Genomic DNA, 15382 nt, shown 5'->3' on the forward strand with positions numbered 1-15382 from the left:
AGGGTGTGCAAAGGGACCCGTGTGTGTCTCCAGACTCCCCCCGACACACGCACACACTCGCGTGCCGAGCCGGGCCTGCAGAAACCGACCGTGGCTCGCCCCACAGCCCTCCCTGCTCAGATGGTTTGAACTGATCGCTGCTAGCTGGCTGTTTAGCTCCACTGCCAGAACCGCAGCTGGGCTGGGCTGGCCAGCTGTTTGGACGTGGGTACCTGCACAGGGGGCCCGGCCCCGGGAAAGGTATGGTGGGCACCGAGGGGCCAGCGGGGCCCAGAACCCGGACCTGGGCCTTGGCAGGACCTTCCCCTTGCTCCAGCAGAGATTTCCCTAGTCTGCTGTATCTCACCAGCCCCACCCTGGGTCTGACACAGAACCTCACGCCCTATGGACACCCCCACTCCCCCAAAGCCCCAGGTCCTTCTGGCTGGCCCCTCCTGCGACCATAGTTAAGATCCCCTAGGGGGCGCCCGGGTGGCTCAGTCGGTTAAGCGGTTAAGCTTCAGCTCAGGCCATGATCTCAAGGTGCGTGAGTTCGAGCCCTACATCAGGCTCACTGCTGTCAGTGAAGAAAGAGCCTGCTTTGGATCCTCTCTCGCTCAAAAATAAACATACATTAAAAAAAAAACAAAAACCCCTAGGCTAGAGAAACTTCGGTCTGCAGCCCCCTGACCGCCCGCCTTCCTCAGCCTCCCCAGCCCAGGGAGAAGGGAGGTGCCCCATATAAGGGGCAGGACGTTCCCGAGAGGCACCCCATTTCTGAACACGACAAAGCCTTGTTGTGGCAGTGCATGGGGCGGGAGGGGGGGGCGGGGTCTCACAGGACATTCCCAGCCAGTGGGACCCTGAGCCGGGGCCCGAAGTCCCGGACAATCAAGACCCCCTGCTCCCCAATGGGCGTCACGTGGCAATGGGGTGGAAGGGTTCCCAAGCCTCGACTTCCCTCCTAGAAGGGGCTCGGAAGGCAAAACAATGAGGAAAGCAGCCAAAGACAGAGAAAATAATAAAACAGAGAAGCCGAAGGAGGCGTGATGGGGCCGGAGGGCGGCGTTACCCTGTTGTCGGCTAGTTCCCGGAGCAGACGCTCGGCCTGCGCCTTCTCCAGCAGCAGCCTCTGTTCCAGCTCCCCAATGCGCGCGTGCTCCAGCTGCGTCTGGGTCTGGTCCACCCGGGGCGGGTGGGGAGGCGGGCCAGGGGAGAGGAGTACAGGGCAGAGGAAGCCAGAGGAAGAGAGAGAAAGAGAGAGAGAGAGAGAGAGAGAGAGAGAGAGAGAGAGAGAGAGGCGGCGTCATCTTCCGTGAACAAGACAGGAGAGCGGGTCAAGGAGAGAGGGTGGCTCCCGGACAGAGGAGGTCTGGGGAGGGGACCGGGCTGGGTGGGTTTAATGGCAGAGGAGGGGCTGCCGCAACCCCGCCCCAGCCACCCCGCCCCTGGAGAGGGTGGCAAGAGGGCCCCGCGGTTCCTGCCGTGCTCCCCGGGTGGTCAGTCCTTCCCCTGGCGGCTCTGGGGAGGGGCCCCAGCCTCCTCGCGCTCCCCATCGGGCTACTGCTCATTTTAGGCACAGGATCCTGCACACAGGAGGCCCTCAGGATGGATGTGTCAGCAAATGAACCCAGGACTCCTGGCCCCGGGGGCCTGAGTTGAAAGTATAAGAACCAATCCGATGGGAAGGTTTTAAAAAAATCTGTCTACCCCCCTTGCAAGGCCCTGCTTCCCGCTGCCCTGCCCAGAGCCCGGAGGGTCAGTGCCCCCCCCCCCCCCCGGGGGCCCCGCAGAGGAGCCCGGTCTCCCAAAAGCACCAGAATGCTTTTGTCCTAGGTTCACAGGCCAACAAAGCCCGACGTTCTCAGGGCATCCAGCCTGGCATTTGGGTTTCCTCTAACAGATCTGCGAGGGTGGCAGGGGCCAAGGGTGCCGGCTCCAGGGCCCCCGGGGCAAACTGGAGACCCAAGTTCATGATGGGGAGAAGCCAGAGAGTCCTCCTCAGCCTCCCCCATCCAGGAGAAGCAGTTTAAGGTCAATCTGTGTGGCCATTCCGACGAGGCGGGACTTAGCCACACACATGCCCGTCTCTGGCAAGGGTGACGGGGACAGTGTAAACCCATCTGAGAAACACGCTTGCCATTCATACAGAGCTAGAGAGACGTTAACGTCCTCTGGCCTGTGATCTTATGCCTGCCAGTTTTCCTAAAGGAACAAGTGAAAAAGTACTCTACTCTCTCTCTCTCAAAGAGGGCGGCAGGCCACAGCGCTCACGAGCAGCCATGCTCCGTCTCTTCCAGAAAATTACAGGCTGACCGTGGTGTCTCCGGGGCCTCGCGCCCACCCTCCTCTCCCACAGAGGCTGGGCACCGCCACTCTGCCCGGGACCCACGCTAGGTGGCGCATGCCTGGTGGCCCCATGGGCAAGAAAGAGCCCGCAGCTCCACATTTCAAGGCAGCTTTACTTGGTGCTCCCAACAGGACTCCCCACACCCCCCCACCCAGCCCCATCAACCACTTTCCCAACTTCTAGACTCCTGGTCTGCGGGTTGGGGTCTCCATGGAGGCACAGGGGGGTCCGGTGTAATTGCTTCAGATGCTTGTTTAAGATAAACGCAAACACCGGACCCCGGAGGGCGGAAAATAGCCTTAGAGGCTAGATTTTAGGTGGGGTGAAGGACCTGGTCTTCCATCTGCTCTGGGGACACCGGGCAGGGTGGGAGGAGCGAGGCCACCACGTTCCTGCTTGTCACTCGCGGGTCTCCTGGAGTCGATGGTCGCAAAGCTACGGTCAAGCTGCGCGAGGCGGTGCAGGGGTGGCTGCGACTTTTGTCTGGTGCGCTAACTTTAGAACCCAACCCCCGCATAAGGGGCGTCTCAGCTGTCTCCCCGTGTCACAGGAGGGAGCGGCGACTCCAGAGTCAGAGCCTCGGGTGCAGAATCACACAACTCTGGCAGGCCCAGAACTCAGACGCCCCAGATGTCAGGACTGGTGTCTTTTCCCCTGAGCCGGCCTCACTCCATGGAGGGGAGACACAGATTTCTAGCAGCAACACGGGCCATCGAAGGAGGGTCCTGAAGTCGGGGACCCCCACTTCCTGCCGCAACTCAAATCCGGGAGCTCAGCCAAGCCTTACCTACGCCCTACTTGTAGTTCGTCTTCCCCTCGCAGACCCTGTGTCCACACCTTTGCGAGGCACAGAGCCACCGCCTTGGGGTACCCCTCGGGTAACTGAGGCCTGGAAACATTCTTTAATGGGGGGAGCAGATTCCCCACCTGCCCTGGGGGCTCCCGAAGGTCAAAGGCACACATCACCGCTCGTGACCTTCTCTGAGGTCTCACACAGCACAAATCAACAAAGAGGATTCTGAGTTCCTAAGCCCGGCCCTTAGTGTTACCGTGCGCTTCCCATGCAAGTGAAAAGTAACTAGCAAAATCATAACACAAGACCCCTGGATGATTAAACCACCACCACCAAACCCCAAGAAGGTCACGTCTAAGGCGGCTACCCGACGTCCCCACTCAGGAGGCAGCAGGGAGCGGTACGCACATTTCCCTGATGCAAGGTGGCAAAGATCTGTTCCAGAACCATAAGACACGTCCGCAGCCCGTGGCCTGGGGTCGCCACCCTGGGAGAAGCACTTGCCCGCGCTCCTGACCTGTTCTGGCAGCGGGGACATAAGGGTGAGCGAGACAGAAAGGGTCCCGGCCCCTGCAGGGCGCCCATTGCGGGGAAAGACGCAAACAATGCAGTGCTACGGACAAGGCACCGGGCAGGGGGCGCGGGGGACGGAGAGAAGAGCAGAGAGGCAGAGGTGGCCTCTCTGAGATACAATTAGAGGCGAGGCCTGAAGGAGAAGCAGGAACCAGCACACGGAGAAGCTCAGAGGCAGAGCTGGGGGCGTCAGAGCAGCTCGGTGCCTGGAGCACAGGTGCACAAGGCCTGCGTCCAAGCGTCTTCTCTGGGCCACCCTGAAAGAGCCTCAGCTTATCTGGGGCCGTGGATCTGGACGGGTGAGCAGGGAAGGGGCAGGGTCTGGTCTACCTTTTCAAGAGATTCGGACAGATATCTGCGGTCTGCTTTAAAAATAACACGAGAGAGGGCTGGGGGTGGGGGTAGCTAGGGTAAGACTGGCCGTGAGTTGATAATCACTGAAGCCCACTGACGGGCGAATGAACCTACTTATGTAGGTTCAAACTTTCCCACCATTAAAAATCGAAAGGCTGTAGCGGCACCTGGGCGGCTCAGTTGGTTGAGCGTCAGACTCTTGATTTCGGCTCAGGTCATGATCTCACGGTCCGTGAGTTCGAGCCCCACATCGGGCTCTGTGCCGACAGCGCGGAGCCTGCTTGGGGTTCTCTCTCTCTCTCTCTCTCTCTCTCTCTCTCTCTCTCTCTGCCCCTCCCCGCTCATGCTCTCTCTCAAAACAAATAAATGAACATTAAAAAAAAAATTTAACAAGCTAGGGTGTCTGGCTTCAGCGTGGAGAATGGGCAGTGGAAGAACACGGGAGGAGACATAAGTGTCAAGTCGGGGTTGGTGCACATGTCCGAGGAGAGGTGCTGTGGCCTGGCCTGGGTAGGTGGTCGTGGGGAAGAAGATAATTTCAGAAGCAAGGTCAAGGTCAAGCGGACTTTTTGACGGAGAGATGAGGGAAAGAGAAGATTCAAGACGAATCAGCCGTGGGCCCAACTGCTGAGCTGGGTATCGGAGGGCGTGGGGGGCAGGAACACACGGCACGTTTGGGACGCTCTACTGGGTTGAACGTCGTCCCCCCACATCTCACATTCACCCGGAACCTCAGAATGGCACTCTGTTTGGAAGGTCTTCCCGCACGTGGTTAGTGAAGAAGAAGTCATCCTGGATCTAAGTTGGCCCCAAACCCAGGGACTGGTGTCCTTATAAGAGGGGCCAAGCCAGAGACACGGGAACACGCAGGGACGAGGGCCATGCAGTGACAGAGACAGTGACGCGGTCACAAGCCGAGGAACGTCGAGGGCTGCCAGTGACCCTACCGGAGCTGGGAGTGAGGCACGGAACAGATTCTCCCTCAGAGCCTCCGAGGGAAGCCAAGCCTGCCAATCCCTTGATTTCAGACTGCTGGCTTCCAGAACAGTGAGAGAGTAAGTCTGCGTTGTTTTCAGCCACCGAGTTGCGGTCATTTGTTACAGCCGCCCCAGGAAAATGCTGCAGGCGGCGGTCGCCCCCTGCTCCTGGCGGAGATGGCCAGTAGGCACGCCGGTGTGGAGCTCGGGGGGAGACCAGAGGCATCACGGGCTCACAGAGGACACAGACTGGCACGGACTGGAAGGTCTCAGGGGCAGCGCAGACCAAGGGGCGAACGGACCCTTGGACAGGCCAACATTTCGATCAGGAAGGAGGCTAAGAGGCTGGAACTGGGGAGTGAGGCCAGGAGGGGGACAAGCAGAGAGAGGGGGTGACAGCTGGAGGGAGACCAGGAGTTCGCAGGAATGTTCTGGGTTTTATTTTTGACTCTTAAGATGGGTGGGGATGAGTGGGACGTTGGGACCATTTGTGTTATGGTCGTCACGAATATGATCATAACAAAAGCAGCAGCAAGGCGACTCCAGTGCCCCTTTGGCTGACTGTTGCCGTCTATTCCTGTCTCTCCCTGTGTCCCCCACTTGGAGCTGTAGGATCGGCTGAAGGGAGGGTGGCCAGGAGTCACACAGTGAGAGAGAGAGACACACACAGACGTGCAGCCTGAGCACGAGTCAAGCAAGAGAAGAGGGAAGTCCCTGAGCAGCGAAGGAAAGGGCTTGGCTTGGCTCCTGAGGCTATTTCTTGTTTTGCGTCCTTGAACTGCTGGTGACACTTCCCCGTAGCCTTCGAAGTGAGGAGGGGTCTCTGTCCCTTGCAACCACGGGCGCTTTTGCCAGAAGCCCATCCCAACTCCTGCAAGAGGGCAGCTGCCCAGCAGGAAAGCCAGCCAGACGCAACCACGCGACCGGTCCCCGCGGCTAAGAGGGAGACGTACAACAGATCGTCCTAACGCCAGGCTGGGGCTCCTACATCGGGGCTGCACCCCGACATCCATCCTTTAAAAAGGCTCAGGCAACAAAATCTGCTCCCAGAGGGGCAGCTGGCAGTGACCCTATACAGATCACACACGTCCCTCCCGATGAGCAAACTGAGGCCCAGGAAGGGAAGAGGCTGTCCAAGGTCAGTTAGGGCCCGGCCAGCGTGGGGAGGACTGAATCACTGTCCCCTGCCCCATCCGACAGCTCCAGGAGCCCTCGTCCCTTGTTGCCTCCCAGGGAGCAGGGAGGACCACAGCAGTGAGCCATTCCTGCCTGCCCAACTGTGGCCTCGTGAGCCCCGAGGTCTCCACACAGCATGGTGAGGAGAGCTGGGGCGGCGGGGGACGTTTACTGACCGATGGGAGCATCCCCCGTCCCTCAGCTCAGGAGGGTGTAGAACGGAGGGCGGAAGGTTCACCTCTGCCCAGACCACCCGTCCAGCAGTTGTAACTCAGGTGCCATCACTGGTCATCCTTATGGGCTGAGCTCAGGAACCAGGAGTCCTGGGTCCTGGTCCCAGGGACTGCTGCCTTGCCCCGTGCCTGGGTGACAACCTTTGGCTTTCTGAGGCTGTCTGGCCAGCTACAAGTTCTGTGACTTAACAGCAAGCTACCCCCAGCCAAAGTTTCACCCGGAATCCAAGAACCCAAGGGATACCATTTAGGACTATTGTCCAACAAAGAAGGGACAGGGGAGCCCAGCCACTATGTCCTCAGGCCACATCCTGGGGATACTCAGTTCATCCCGCCCAGGTGCAAAACAAAAGGAACCACGGCCCCTCTGGGGCTCCTGGAGCTGAGCCATCCCGCCTCTGACACCCGAGTCTCTTGTGACCTGCCCCCTCCCCATTCTCCCAGGGGACCCTCCTGGGTTTCTCCCCCCACATGCCCCTAGCCCCCTCCCAAGGGGCCAGAGTTGCTGCCTGGACCTCAGGACCATCTGCCCTGCGAGGGCTGGGCCGGGGTTGCGGAGCGAGGCGGGGAGGGGCGGTCCTCTGGCCATTACCTCCAGGTCTCCCTTGGTGATGGATTCCTCCTCCACTCGGAACTGCAGATCCTCCACCTTCCTGCAGGGGGAGACGGGGCTGAGCGCGCGTCGCCCAGAGCGGTGGGCGTCGCCCAGTGCCGGCAGAGATGGGCGAGGCCACCAGGTGCTCAGACCCCGCAGAAGGCACTGTCCCAGGGTCATGGCCGATGGGGGCAGAGCCTCCTGGAAAGCTCCGGGCCTCCCAAATTCCCACCGTGTGCTCTACTCAGAGGCCGCCGGCCTCTCTAAAATGGGGGCGTGGAAGCCAACGTCCTTCCTCCCTAGGGTGGCGGAGGGACTGGGCGGCAGAACAGGCTGTAAATTGAAGCACATTGGTGCTGGGAACCTCACTGCCTACCGAACAGACCAGTCTGCGGGGACAGAGGGAAGGGGAGGTGGGTTTCTTCCCCTGCCGACCTCATTCTCATCCCCTCCCCTCAAAATCGGCCAGGGCTGCTCCGTGATGAGGGCCCCCACTGCCCCGCTGCGGGCATTGGCAGGGACCCTCCGGGAGGCACATTCACCCACCCACACGCCAAGACAGCACAGGGGAGACACGGACACGGTAACAGCTCACCAAGCTGCTCTTCCCGGGGCCTCCTGACAGCTCCCGGCATACGGGTGAGGAGATGGGGCCCAGAAAGGGCAAGAGACCTGCCCAAGGTCACCCAGCAGGTATAGGGCCCTGAACACAACCCCCGGGGCATCTTCAAGTTTTTATTTGTCAGCATCAGGCGTGTCGCCATGGGAACCAGATGTGTGGGCCCTGAGAACAGTCTCAGGCAGATATAAATAAACTCTTCTCTCTCCAAGTCAGACCGTAACAACAGCCTGTGGCTCACAGGCCTCGGCTGAAAGCCCAAACCCAGACCCAAGGCGAGGGCTGAGGGTGGGGGCTGCCTGAGGCATGGGGGTGCGGAGGGAGCCACAGAAATCTGAATATCAGCCAGGAGACAGAAGCCCTGGGCCGAGAGAAGCCCTGTCCCCTGTCAGCTCTGTCCCATCGGGTGACCCAGGATCAAGTCAGGCCAGAGACCCTACACCGAGGGAACCACAGTCCCGGCTCGTCACTGAGGCAGGAGGGAAAGAACCACATCATCACCAGCAGGCCGGTGGCCTCAGGCGAATCCCTCGCCTGCTCTGAGCCTCAGTGTTTTCATCTGTGACACGGGGGCAATACCTGCCTCCTGGGCTCGTGGTAGGATTGAGAGAGACCTGGGACCAGGGAAAGCGCTCAGCAGGGGGCTGACACCTCAAAACACGGTGCTTCTCTGAGCCTCAGTCTCCAGACGCAGACGAGCTGGGAGCCGAACACACAGCACACAGCCCAGAGGGGTGCTCCACGATGTGAACCGGTCTGGGGCATGGGAGAACCCCTAGTTCGGCGAACCCCCCCCGCCGAGTCTGGATGGAGAGCAGCGGACGGACATGGTGACTCCCAGGCGGGGCGCTTCCCTCCAGCCTGCAGAGATGGGGATCATCACCCCACTTTGCAGATGAGGGGCAGGCCCGCGGGGCTCACGCCACTGGTCGGGGTGACGCAGCCAGGGTGTGGCGGAGGTCCTGAGCCTGGGCTCCGCCTGGCCATCGCTAACAAGGCCCAGAGAAGTGCCCCCCGGGACCAGGGCAGGGGTGGCACACACCTTCTCTCCTCCTCCAGCTGGTTGGACAGGTCTGCCTTCTCCTTCCGCACACTCTCCACGAGCAGCCGGGCCCGCTGCAGCTTCTCCTCTGCTTCTGCAACATACTGGGCCCCGAGCAAGGGCCGGGACGGGGTCAGCCTCCTCCCGGAACCAGGCTCCAGGTGGCAGAGGCCACTCCCGCCACCATCACGCCCCTGCCAGCTGGCCAGGCACAGACCGTGGGCCAAGCTGCGAGGGAGGAGGGCCTGGCTGAGTGCCGGGCATGGCAGAGGCCAGCCTCTGGCCCACCGGTCCCCAATCCCCTCCACGTCCCTCAACACCTAAGGGTCTAAGACTCCGCTGTCTGCTAAAGGCCTCTGTGACAGCCTGGCCTTAATGATTCCAGCACTTGAGGGTGGGGTGAGCCAGGCTCCGAACGGGGACGGGGACCCAGGAAGGATCTCTCACGCAGGAGACAAACATCTACATCAGGGAAGAGGAAACACTGGACAGCAGGAGACTCAAGGTTACGGGCGAGGGCTCGCCTCCCTGAAATCCAGCACATGGAGCTACTTCAGGGCACGATCTGGAACGTGGACGGTTGTAGACAAAAAACGTGTAGACAAGTATATTCAGACAAAGTGAGTAATTGGGAATAACCTGAACAACTACAGGGATGGGCTGCGTCGGTAAGGACACGCCCCATGATGGATGGGAACACAGCCGTTCAAACAGGGAAGAATTTTCCATGACCCAGAAAACGCTCCCGCTATAGCAAGTCAGAAAGAGCACGATATACCCAGGTTCTGGATCCATCAGGAGGAGGAGGGGTCTTCGTATCCTCTGCACACCCCTAGTTCTCTCTGCATGAGGGTGACTCACAGAACTGGCCCGGGGAGGCTGCTGGCGCCCTCTGGGTGCCCCCACCGCCCCGCCAGCCCAGCTACCTGCTCATGCTGGGCCTTGAGCAGGGCGATCTCCTTCTCCACTTCACAGATGTGGCTCGTGGCCTTGGCCACCTCGGCCCGCTCCAGGTCCCGCTCAGCCAGCAGCTGCTCGATGTGCTGCTGCTTCTCCTTCAGCGCCTCTTGCAAGGCAGTTGTGCCCGATATCTTGCGGGCATAACGCGAAGAGGTCTCCGTGAGCTGCAGGAAGGCGTGGGTGCAGGCAGGACTCAGGGATCTGGAGTACCATCCAGACGACAGCTGGAGCACCTCAACTCCCAGGGTCCTGCTCCTCCCTGCCAGTGCCCTAGACAATCTACGCAGGGGGGAATCGTGATGTTTGAGATCCAAGGAACGCTCCCCAAATCTCAGGAGAGTCACGGCCTCTGACAGTCACGGCACCTGGGCTCTGCCTCATGGTGGCCTCCCTCACCTGGATTGCATGCTCTGGAGACATCCTAGACCCCCAACCTAGACTGGGCTTGCACAGAAGACCCTCTGTCCAGTAGGGCAGCCTCACCTTCTCCCCTCACCCAGGGTGACTGTGGCAACATTTCGACTCCCTGCTCTGCACCTGTATTGCCTACCCTCTACCCATATCACTTGTCCTGTACCCGTATGACCCTCCTTAACTCCCAGGAAAGGGGTTAGGCTACTGATAAATCAGTAACACAAAAATAACAATAAATGTAAATGGATCAATCTTCTCTATTGAAAGATATGGACTTTCATCTTTGTTTTTCTTTTTCTTTTTCTACGCCCAATGTAGGGCTTGAACTCATGACCCTAAGATCAAGGGTTGCATACACTACTGAGACAGTCAGACACCCCTAAGCTTTCATCTTTGTTCAAAAACCCCACAGAGGGATGGGGCGCCTGGGTGGCTCGGTCGGTTAAGTGTCTAACTCTTGATTTTGGCTCAGGTCATGATCTCACGGTTTGTGAGTTCGAGCCCTGCATCGGGCTCTGTGTTGACAGCTTGGAGCCAGCTTAGGATTTTCTGTTTCAATCTCTCTTCCCCTCCCCCACTTGTGTTCCTGCTCTATCTCAAAAATAAATAAATAAACATAAAACAAAAAACAAAAAGCAAAAAACCAAACTCACAGAGGAATACTTGGAACCAGAGCAGGAGCAAGTCAGGGGTCACTGGCTCACCTGGCTCCTTCTGTCCCAACCCCCCCCCCCCCCCACCACACACACACCAGGTTAACCCTCCCCGGCTCCACCCTCACCAGTCCACTGCGGCTGGGCCGGCCCCCCACGGAGGAGGCCACCGAACTGACAGAGCTGATGGAAGAACTGCTGGGGCTGTGGGTCAGTGCCGAGACACCCATGGCCATGCGCTTGGTCTTCTTGGCCTTGGCAGGGCTGGTGGACGGGAAGCCGATGCGTATTACCTTGTGGATGGGGGCGAAGAGGCCAAACTTGGGCGGGCATTGGAAGTACCTGGGGAGGCAGGACAGACACACACTGCCGTCATGGTCCCACAGCCTGGAGCCACCCCTAGCCTACCTGAGCAGAGAGATTTGGCCTTGGGGGGTCCCAGCACCCTCACCCCACGACCAATGGATGGGCCTCCCAGAAATGGAATAACAGTGAGTACAGTCTGAGATTCTCTGCAGCCATAAGTAGCCAGTGGGCATATTTTGGAGGGGAGGGGAATTATTGAGCACCCACTCTGTGCCAGTCCCTTTACATGAGTGCTATTTTCAATCCCCCAACCAGTCTACTGTTATCCACATTTCACAGATGAGGAGATTTAGGCTCAGAGAGGTTAAGTAACTTGCCTGAAGTCACCCAGCTGGTTAAGTGGCAAAGCCAGGACAGGACCCCCCAGTCTTCTGGGTTTGGCTCCCTCACACCATTCAGTGCCCCCCCCCCCCAGCCACATCTACAGCCCCACTCTCATGACTGCCCCTGGGCTACCCCAGCCCCAAGGAACGCCACTGGCCCTCTGTGCACAATGCTCCCAGCACAGAGCAACAAAAGCCTGAAGGAGATGCCTTGGAGGTGGGGGCTGAGGCTCCCAACCTGGCCCTGAATTCTGAGAGCAAGAGTGAGTGGAAACATCCATCTTGAGAACAGGAAGGCCAAGTGTTGTCCCGGAAACTCTGGATTGTCTTCTCCCAGAACCTTCCTGGGCACAGATTCCACATGGGACCAGGGAGCTGGTGCTGTCCTGTTTCTGACTCTCCTCGAAACTGCCACCCCATCCCGCCTCTTCCTGTATGCAGGTCTTTGCTGGGACTGTCCTCCCCCCACACCCCCGCCCCGATAGAGCAGATCTTCCTCAAGCCATTCCAAAAACAAAACCCTACTTCCCTTCAAGACCTGGTTCAAGTATGGTTCCTCCCCTGGCAGCTTGGCCTGCACCACCTTGGCCACTCCTTTTCAGAGCTGTCACAGCCTCCCCTGGGCCACACAATCTAGCCTCGGGACAGCCAACACAGGCTCTTGGGCCACTGGGCCTTAGCCCCACGCCCCTGCCACACACTGCTCACCCAGAACATCACACCCCCAGCCCCAGCCTTAGACCCTCTTGACCCAGCAGAACAGGCAGTCAGCTCTAATCAGGGACAGCAAGGGACCTGGAATCCAGTGGTGACCCCACTCATAGCTGCTGGACACGGGCCAATATCGGATTATTTCCTGTATCACCCAGGGGAACTCCCGGAAGGCAGGAACCGCCTCCTCTTTTCTAGGGCTCCTACCCCACGTGTGGCATGGAAGAGGGAACACAGAACCAATGACCCACTTAGCACTTGCCCGTGACTCTGTGCGACCTTGAGCAATGACCTCTCTGGCCTCTGTTCTCTCACCTGTAAAATGGGGGTGCTTTTCGCAGCGCCTGCCTCAGGCAGAAGGAAGCTGGCAGCATCTATACCGTGGTGAGTGGCCCAGCTACCCACAATGAGGGTACCCACAGCTACCCTCAATGCTGACCTCCTCCGATGCCCCAGCCCTTGCACCCACCCACCCCCGGAAGAGCAGCCCCCTCCCAGACTCCCCCGGGGGAAGCCCGCCATACCTGGTGCCCGCCACCGCCCCATCGTTCTTCCCGAGGGGCTCGTCCAGCTCCACACCGCACCACTCGCCCTTGGCAAAGTCTGTCTCCCCCACGTACCGCACCACACCCGTCTTCGTCCCGCCGACCTGTTGGCGCACAGAGACACTCAGGTCCAGAGGACGCAGCGGGCACAGGCAGGGATGGCCAGGCTCATCTCCCCTCTCCCTTCCAGTGTGCAGGGGAGAAGGAAGAGGGGGTGAGGAGGAGGAGAGGCCCGAGGACAGCAGCGAGGGATACGGGTAAAACCAGAGCTTCCCAGGGCTGTCCCGTGCAAGGGCTCTGGAGACAGACCGACGTGCACTGAAACGCTGCCACTTACACGCTGTGTGAGCTTGGGCAAGTTGCCTAACCTCTCTGAGCTTCAGCATCGTCACCTCCAAAAATTAGTTAGTTAGTTAGTTAGTTATTTTCCCCCCTTCCTGAGGATTAAGCACTGAATGTGTGCTGTCTGGCAATACCATTATCAATACCTAACGTCTCGATAAACGTTATCCTTAAAAAATGGTTAAATGATGGTTGGCTGCTGTGTGGCTCAGTCGGTTGGGCGTCCGACTTCGGCTCAGGTCATGATCTCGCAGCCTGTGGGTTCGAGCCCCGCGTCGGGCTCTGGGCTGACAGCTCGGAGCCTGGAGCCTGGCTTCGGATTCTGTGTCTCCCTCTCTCTCTCTGCTCCTCCCCCATTCATGCTCTGTCTCTCTCTGTCTCAAAAATAAATAAACATTAAAAAAAAAAAAAAGCACATGAAGAAATAACCTATTGGAGCCTTTGCATAATGGACAATAATTTTTACTCTAGCCTCACTTTTGCTTAATTGAGGTAAAATTCCCATAGCATAAAATTCACCCCTTTGACCGCTATAAAGTGCAGAGCCCTGGGGCTTTTTAGTACATTCGCAACCATCATGTTTCTGATCCCGGGACATTTTTGTCACCCCCCCCCAAGAAACCCTGCGCCCAGAAGCAGACCCCCACCCCCACCCCCAGGCAACCACTCTTTTCTACAGATTGCCTTATTCTGGCCATTTCCCAGAGTGGAATTATCAGCGTGTGACCTTCTGTGTCTAGTTTTCCTTCATTTGGCATCATGTTCTCAAGGTCCACCCACGTCTATCCGTGGAAGCACTTCGTTCCCTTTTATGAATTCCAGCATACGGGTTCCGTCCCATTTTGTCCGTCCGTTCGTCCGCTCTTAAGACACGTGGGTCGTTTCCAGTGGTTCCAGTAAACCACCGTGAATCAAGGGGCCGTGCACATCCACATACAGGTCGTTGTGTGAACGCCTGCTTCCAATTCTCTTGCTTCCCTCACGGTTGAAGGCGTCGGGCTGGGTCTCTTCCTCCAGCCTTTCGAAGCTCCCTCTCTCTGTTTCCAGGGTGGCTGTTGACAAGTTCCAAGCCGACCTGAGTCCCGATCCTTCGGGCGAGCCCGTCTGCCCACTCCAGAAACGGGCAGAGCTTGCTCTGTCTCAGGGCTGTGCAGGCACATGGTGAGGTGTGTTGGGTGTGGGCCTCGTCCCTTGCCTGGGCTCCCGTGGGCCCTCTCAACCAAGAAACCCTTGTCAATCCCGGGGAATTTTCTCGCATTCCTTCTTTGACTTCTACCCTCCTCTTCCTGTTTCCTTTCTGGAACCACTACATTTGGACGCTGGATCACCTGGAAGGTTCTCTGAGGGTATTATTTTCTCTCCTGTTTCCATCTGTCTTTTCGTTTTACTTCCTAGGAGATTTCCTCAAACTTATCTCTTAAAAAATTTTTTTTAATGTTTATTTATTTTTGAGAGAGAGAGAGAGAGAGAGAGACAGAGTGTGAGTGGGGACAGAGCAGAGAGAGGAGACACAGAATCTGAAGCAGGCTCCAGGCTCCGAGCCGTCAGCACAGAGCCCGATGTGGGGCTCGAACTCACAGACCGTGAGATCATGACCTGAGCCGAAGTCAGATGCTTAACCGACTGAGACACTCAGGTGCCCCTAATTTATCTTTTTTTTTAAAAAGTCATCTCTAGGGGCGCCTGGGTGGCGCAGTCGGTTAAGCGTCCGACTTCAGCCAGGTCACGATCTCGCGGTCCGTGAGTTCGAGCCCCGCGTCGGGCTCTGGGCTGATGGCTCGGAGCCTGGAGCCTGCTTCCGATTCTGTGTCTCCCTCTCTCTCTGCCCCTCCCCCGTTCATGCTCTGTCTCTCTCTGTCCCAAAAATAAATAAAAAACGTTGAAAAAAAAAATTAAAAATAAATAAATAAATAAAAAATTAAAAAGTCATCTCTATGCCCCAAAGTGGGACTTGAACTCACGACCCCAAAATCAAGAGCTGCATGCTCTACTGACTGAGCCAGCCAGGCGCCTCCTCAAATCGATCTTCCAATGCTTCTGTGGAGTTTCTTATATGTGTCATACTTTTTTGCTTTCCCAGAGCATTTTTGTTCACTGAACATTCATACTCACGTACATAGTGGTGTTCTGTTCAGATCTAATGCCTGTAGGACCTTCTCTAATTTGTTAGAGGACTGGCCACTTTCCCCAGAAAAGCTTCTTGTGCTCACCCTGAGGAGGGTTCTAGAAGACGCCAGCGGGGAAAGGGGGTCAGCCATCAGGATAGAAATTTCATTGAATTGGGGCGTATGGGCGGTTCTGTCGGTTGAGCGTCTGACTCCTGAGTTCAGCTCAAGTCATGATCTCTTTGGTTTGCGGGATCGAGCCCCATGTCCGG

The 15382-nt window shown here is 58.0% G+C and overlaps 1 protein-coding gene across 3 annotated transcripts in view; it reads right to left on the reverse strand.

Moving 5' to 3' along the window:
* CLIP2 (CAP-Gly domain containing linker protein 2) overlaps positions 1-15382 on the reverse strand; it is a 74365-nt gene that overhangs the window by 14980 nt on the left and 44003 nt on the right. For 2 of the 3 annotated variants that reach the window (XM_053894216.1, XM_053894218.1), the window contains 6 exons: positions 12643-12767; positions 10847-11060; positions 9618-9815; positions 8692-8795; positions 7028-7088; positions 1052-1156 (listed from right to left, as the gene is read on the reverse strand). In XM_053894216.1, coding sequence (XP_053750191.1) covers positions 1052-1156; positions 7028-7088; positions 8692-8795; positions 9618-9815; positions 10847-11060; positions 12643-12767 — 807 coding nt within the window. The remainder of the gene's footprint in view (positions 1-1051; positions 1157-7027; positions 7089-8691; positions 8796-9617; positions 9816-10846; positions 11061-12642; positions 12768-15382) is intronic. The other variant, XM_053894217.1, reaches the window with a different exon arrangement.

Source organism: Panthera pardus, unplaced genomic scaffold (genome assembly GCF_024362965.1).
Source record: "Panthera pardus isolate Hobbes unplaced genomic scaffold, ASM2436296v1 HiC_scaffold_4, whole genome shotgun sequence".
NCBI classification, from domain to species: Eukaryota; Metazoa; Chordata; class Mammalia; order Carnivora; family Felidae; genus Panthera; species Panthera pardus.